This window comes from Nicotiana sylvestris, chromosome 4 (assembly GCF_000393655.2).
Source record: "Nicotiana sylvestris chromosome 4, ASM39365v2, whole genome shotgun sequence".
NCBI lineage: Eukaryota > Viridiplantae > Streptophyta > Magnoliopsida > Solanales > Solanaceae > Nicotiana > Nicotiana sylvestris.
In genome coordinates this window covers 126,409,417-126,416,610 of record NC_091060.1, presented here as the reverse complement: position 1 = coordinate 126,416,610, position 7,194 = coordinate 126,409,417, and the positions used below count along the sequence as shown (strand labels likewise).

At 30.7% G+C, this 7,194-nt stretch overlaps 1 protein-coding gene across 1 annotated transcript; it reads right to left on the bottom strand.

Annotated features, from left to right (window-relative positions):
* Positions 1-237: 237 nt before the first annotated feature.
* On the bottom strand, positions 238-2,625 carry LOC104234360 (F-box protein AUF1). The gene has a single exon (XM_009787914.2). It carries the CDS (start codon positions 2,460-2,462, stop codon positions 1,425-1,427), a length of 1,038 nt encoding a protein of 345 aa, XP_009786216.1. The 5' UTR covers positions 2,463-2,625; the 3' UTR covers positions 238-1,424.
* Positions 2,626-7,194: the final 4,569 nt, after the last annotated feature.

The window sequence follows — 7,194 nt, the reverse complement described above, 5'->3', positions numbered from 1 at the left end:
AATCTACAGATCTAAGCCTCAGTCACAAACAAACAAACAAAAAAACCTGAGTCACTGTTACGTCTGGAAAACTTTGACAGTTAAGGATTAGGCCCAAAAATACCCAGCTACAAGTGTACAACTTGTGGATGAGCTCTATCACTTGCTTTGTGAAATATGGTCGTGTATAAGAAGATTGAGAACCAACACTGTGAACCTTCTTTATACAACAGCTGCAACTTCTTGATTACGCAATTGTTGCCTCGCTAAAACTTTGATCAACTGTCATTAAAGATTCCACGGAAATTATAAACGTCCAAAAACCAACAGAAGAATACAAGCTACAACGATTATCACACATGGCCACTAGACACAGCTAACTAAAGCTTTTGATCGTGGCTGCTAACTATTCAGAAACAAATTTAATCAAAGATAAAATTAAGGACTCATGCTTGAATTGTCATTTGGAAAAGCATTCATCAGGCCTTGCTCATACTGCATCACAGCTGGTGAATTCACTACGCCAATGGCAGTTGCCTCTGATAATTCCATATGGTATGTTGCAACATACTGCCAATAACTCAAAAAATCTGTAATGCAATATTGCCAAGGAACCTAAGTGGCTTTGGCCTTTTGCTAATAGGTTCCTTGAGGTACCCGGCCCTTCTTCCGAGGTTGTTCAGGTGACAAATCAATTGCATCCTTCAGCATAATAGAGGTTTCCCTCCTGTTCTTCCTCTTATGGGATTTCAGATAGTTGCCATTGCAGCCCTTTTTTATAGGCTGTGGGTATTCTAGAAGCAAAGTGTTCAGTTGCTACTCCTCAATAACGAATAAGCTGGAATCAGCTAGATCACTTCTGTATTCTCATGTAAAAATTAATCAAACCAACAAGTTGAACACTCAGCATCTGATCAACATACTTTTACCATCTAGCCAGCACATATTCCATTCACAATATATTTCAATCAATTCTCCATCCCAAATGGGTCGGACATATGACTCCTCAATATGCCTTTGAATGCAAATTACGGGTTCAATAAGTAGGAACAAGTATCAACATTGGTTTCTGAAGTCCTAATGAAAAGAGGCTTGAGCAGACACCGCACATGAAATGGTACACAATAAGATCAGACACTACAGGTAAAATCGTGTACAAATGCAACAAAAAAAGAAGGCAACATAGCTCAATGGAAATGGTAAGACCAAGAGATCCTCACACAAAGTTTCAGTTCAATTCTCACTGCCCCAATACCTAAAACCCCCAGAGTTTGGATTTCGTTCATGACTCTAATATAAGCAATAGAATCTTCTTTCGTACGCACGAAATGCCATGTCTACCATTACTTGTACAAATAGCAATAGCGATATATTTACAAATGACTTCAAAATTCTAGACGGTCATCACATTGATTGAGAACAAGTTCTTACAGATACCGTGGGAACTAAAAGGAATTCATCTCCAGGATATAACTTCTACTCTTGAGCAACCTCTCCACGGCTTCTCCATACACTGCATCATCCCCAAATGCCGCTAATGCCAATCCTACATCTCCATTTTGTTCCTCTACCTCACTCCTCTCACCATTACCCTGATTAATTGGCCTCACAACCACCAATGTTGCTCCTACCATTTTCGTGCCATCGGAGAGTTCCATTCTAGCTTCGTGCCTCATCCTCATTCGTACAGCTGGCACAGTCGTACGATTGCTCCGCCACCAAACACCAACGCCATTCCCACTGGTAGCACTATTCACCTCCGCTTCTTCGCCTTCGCCTTGGCTCTCTCTACACTCTCTCAATCCTTTCTTATCCATCACTACTTTGCCTTCATCTTCTCTGTCTTTGATCACCAAATTCTCCAGCTCCTTGTGCTCGTTTACGACTTCCATCATCATGTAATGCCTTGCTGATGCTGCTATCAACGCGCTAATTGTCCAAACTACCCTCATTTTCAAACCTCCCCCAGCTCCTCCTCCTCCTCCTCCGCCTAACTCTGCCTCTCCTCCGCCACCTTCCCCACCACGAAACCCTAAAATCACGCAGTTCTTTAGGGTTTTCCCAAACTCTGCCTTCCACTTAATTGTCGTGCCTTTCTCTAATCGGAGATCGCCGGACGGCAGCTCGATTTCAAGATTCCGGATCTTCTCGAACTCGCGCAGGATCTGGGCGGGTGAGTTTTGTGATCGGGTCGGGTTTGGGAGAGGCTTGCTTGGGGAAACGAGATGGTGAAGGGATTTGATGATGGATCTGAGGAAAGCAATGAAGAAGGAATCGTCTTCATCGTCGGAATCGGTGGCGGAGATAACCCGGTCGACCCGGAGGAGGAGCGAATCGGCTTGAGGAACCAAAGAGTTGAACCGTTTGGAAACGGAGCGACATCGGATTAGGGTTTTGATGTCGGAGATTTGGTTGAAGATTAGGTTGATAAGCGGGTCGGGTATCCGATCGAACCCGTCAGAGTGATCCAATTCGAACTCCATAGCCGGCGTAAAATTATTTTCCTCTGAAATGTTTTTTAAGAAATTAGGAGAAAGAGGAGTGGTTGGGTGTGTGGATATGAACGGGAAAGACAGAGAATTGGGTATTGGGCTCGGAAAATCGAGCTTTTTTAGGGGAGCGTAGATTTTGACCGTTGACCTGATATTGAGTGGGCGCCCTAGTGATATTTCTCTTTCTTTTAGCCTGACTAATATTAGTACGCGGGCTGCGCGAATACAAATATCAAATTATAATTTGAGTTATTGAAACTATCTTAAAATTTAAAATTTTCAGATAATACGTTTCTTTTTATTTATATTTTTATTTTAGAGTTGTAACAATCTAATTCCTTGATTTAATATTTGTATTTTATTTTGTAGTCAGTATTAAATAATACTAAACGCATCACGTTTGTGATATGTCTTGTTTGAGCATATTATTTAACAAAATTCTTATTATCACTTTATGTTTCACCACAAATTCGAATAAGTCTTATCTTTCTACATTTTCACCCAAAACAACTCTCTCTTTAATCTTTGCTTATAGTTATTGCATTATCTATTACTTAATAATGTTATATTCATGTGATCTTTAATTAGCTTACCAATTGACTTAATATCTTGCTTATTACCCTTTTGATAAATATATATAAATATAATTTTTTTATTCCTAAAATTTATTTATTTTTGTCCTTTATCCTCTTACTTGGAACTCTATTTTCATTTGAATCTTTCAATAATATTTTTGAGTATTATTTAATTATTTAATATACTTATATTTAATTAATTCAAAGTATAAATATTCTCAAACTATCTCTATTTTCCTCTTTATACATCATCTTCCCTACTATGAATTTTTAATTAGTTTTTACATTAATATTTTACCAATAAATAAAATATATAATATCACATTTTATTTTAAGTTATAACTTTGAATTAGTTTAAAATATTAATAGATAATTTTTTTATTATTATATTTTAAATCTATTGAATTTTCTTATAATTATTTTTCCCATTACGTGTAATTAAATTTTCTTTCTCTTTTAACGTTAGGATACAAATAGACTTTAATTTTCGTTCATAAAATTATCCACACGAGATATTTATTTTGCATTTCCTTAGTTTTAATTTGTTATCCAATTTTTAGTTTTTTTATCTAGTAAAACTTTAATTTTGTAGTCCTATCCATAGTTTGAGCGTTTCACCATAATTTTAATCAAAATCTCAAGTTCAAATCATCTTTCCCTTCTATTTTTAATATTAAATATTTTATTGTTATTAAGTTACCTAATATATAGTATTTTATTTTCTTATGTGGCTTTCATTAACATGCCTCTTTATTTAATATCATAATCTATTTATCCTTAATATTATTATATAAATCGATGTATGATTTTTTAATCTTGAAATAAATATTTATTTTATTTAAATTAATACCCAAAATTATCAAATTGTTTAAATTTATTAATAATATTTTTAAGCATTATATATTTACTTTATTTTATTTTTAAACTAATTCTTAGTATAAATAACCTCACATTATCTCTAATGTATTAATATTTTGATTTTTTAAATTTTTTTAATCTATTAAACTTCAGTTATGTGGCCTTATCCACATCATGACCATTTTTTATTATACTTAAAAAAAACTTTTTTATATGAAATTTAAATAAGTTTTATCTTTTTTTGTTCTTTATGATAGAAATTTTGATTTTTTTTCTCTGTGTGTTTCTCATTTTGCTATTGAATACTTAATATTATTAACGTTTTCATATGCTTTTTATTAGTTTACTTGAATTTAATATCCACTTTGATCACATTCATTTTAATTTAATACAAATAATAAATAAAAATTATTTCAATAATAACTTTGACTCTATTGCTCATATTCTTAAATATGAATTTTCTTATCATATTAAAAATAAAGTCCCATCTCAAATTCAAATATATCTTATTCTTCTATTTTCTCCATTGGACCACATTTCCAAAAATCATCTTATACTTTCAAACTTAACCTAGCAATACTCAATTCAAATATTAATCGTAAAACTCTAATTGTTGCAACAATATTTTTACTATTATTTTAAGAAATATTTATTTATGTATAAAATATTTATTGTCCGAGTCGTCAACATTAATATAACCTCATTATATATATGTGTGTGTGTGTGTATTAATATTTAATTATTTTTCCTACCATAATTGAATTATACACAAAATTTAATTAAAGATACCTACAGCAATGTATATTGCACCCAAATAAGGTCAGATACAAAGTTTATACATAATAAAGAATTACTATTTCAACTTAAAATTAATATGTAAGATACAAAACAAAAATTTAATTGATTCTTTCTAAAAAAGGATACCTATCATATCTGAATTATGCACAAAATTTTAATTAAAGATACATGCAGTAATGTATATTGTACCAAAATAAGGTCAGTTACAAAGCTTGATCAATTAATTAAAATTCGTCCCTACCATAATTTATTTCGTCCCTTCTATAATTATACAAAAAAATGTTAACTAAATTATACTACTAATAGAGATTTGTATCATAATTAAAAAATAATTCTCATTGAACTACTACTTTCATTAATTATGTTTCCATTATAATTCAAATTTTTAATGTTGTATTAAAATTGTCAAGTGACTTTTTTTTTAGTTTGTCACTTGGCTTAAGCTTATGTTTCACTACTCTCCTTTTAATATAATATAGATTGTCGGCTTTCGTCCGAAATTTAATAAAGGGCGCCGTGGTTTGTTTTCGTGCCACCGGAACACGCTTTGCAAACCCCGTCACATTTTCCATTGAACTTTGAAAAGGCAAAACGAAAAAGAGGATATAAAGGTAAATTTGTCTTTGAATCATTGGCACTATGTAAGCATAAAATAATATTCACTCCGGTCCATAATAAGTCATCAATTTGTTTTTTAATTTTGGTCTAAAATAAGTGTTTATTTATATAATCAAAAAAGAATTTAATTTGCTTTTACAAAATTACCCCTAAGTACATATTCTTAAAAAGTTTTCTTACTTCTCACATTAAATATTTAATTAAGGGTAGTTTAGTCATATTAGGTATTTTTGTATAAAATTTAGTATTTTCTTAATTGGCGTGCCAAAAACAAATTGGTCACTTATTATGGATCGGAAGGAGTATCTATCCATGCGTATCAAACCACATTAATTTGTTACTCTATAATGATAAATTGATAGATACTATACATATTAATTAATTATAATTAAACACATATTGCGCATTTATTGGATTGTAATAACATGTCATGTTTCAAATTATTACTAGTCTTTTAGGTTAACAATTGTGTAATAGTTGTATTTATTGGACCTTATAATATGGTGTTATGGACAACTTGTTATTGTAGTAATAACTGATATTCAGAGTTTGATGGTTCAGATGATCACTCAACTTAGGATAATTTGTCATCAAAGTCATGTAATTTCTTTTTGTCTTTCAAAAATCAATTAACTTTAGATAATTAACCATTAAAGTCATATAATTTTCTTTCGCCTTTATAAAATCATTCAACTTTATCTAGTTCACTTAAATGGTCTTTCTTGCTAGATTTTGTACTTTGCAGTGAGATTTAATGACATGAAAAAAAACATTAATTTTAAGAAAAAATTATTAAAATACTAATTTAAAACCTAAACCATTTTAAAACCAAACACAATTGGTTACCTAATACTTGACTCATCTCACATATATCGATCGACTTTAACAGCTTCTCTGCTCCATATGCAATTATAGTTAATTTGAAAGTTTTGTACTTTTGGACAGTGATTTTGTATAATTTAATTTTTCCATCTTAAATTTTATGTTATATTAAATTTAAAAGTTAAAATGAACTACTTATGAAAAAAATTGAACACAGCTAACGGAAGAGCAAGACAGACTTCTGAAAGTCAGCATTCAATAGATATTTTTCAAATCAAATGCTCTCAACTACTTAGAATTATAGTTCTTCAACCGAAAAATTCAATGATATTAATCATCATTGTAAAAGTTATTATAAAAATCCAATGACACAATTCAAAATTTTGTAAAGTTTGTTTAACCTTAACAATACTTCTTGTAAAATTTAAGAGTCGTAAAGAATTCTCAGATATTTTTCAAAGGGTTTGCGATTTTTTCAAATATTTGAAAGATTAGATTGTTGTAAATTGGATGTAACGTAATTTTTGAGATGATAACTAAAAAAATTCAATGGTATAAATCATTATCCAAAAGTACAAAAGTTTTTGTTAACTATAATTGTCGACCCTTATATGTGGGATGGGTCATGTGTTAGGTAAACGAGTGGTTTATGTCTTTAAATAGTCCAGGCTTTAAATTAGTATGTTAATAATTTATTCTTAAAATTAATTTTGTCATGTTACTAAATCTCAGTGTAAAGTACAAAATCTGGCAAGAATGACCATTTAAGTGAACTAGGTAAATTTAAATGATTTTTTTAAAGAAAAAAAGAAAATTATATGACTTTGAAGGCCAATTATCCAAAGTTGAGTGGTTTCTAAAAGACAAAAAATTTATATAACTTTGAAATACAATTTGCAAAAGTTGAATGACCACCTAGAGTCATTGTCTCCTCTCCTGTTGTTAATAGTTAACAATGGAGCTATAATTAACAATTCTCTACTAAAAAAACATATCAGCCCTATACTAAGAAAATAACTTTTAGTAGTAGTAAAATCAACTAAATGATTCTC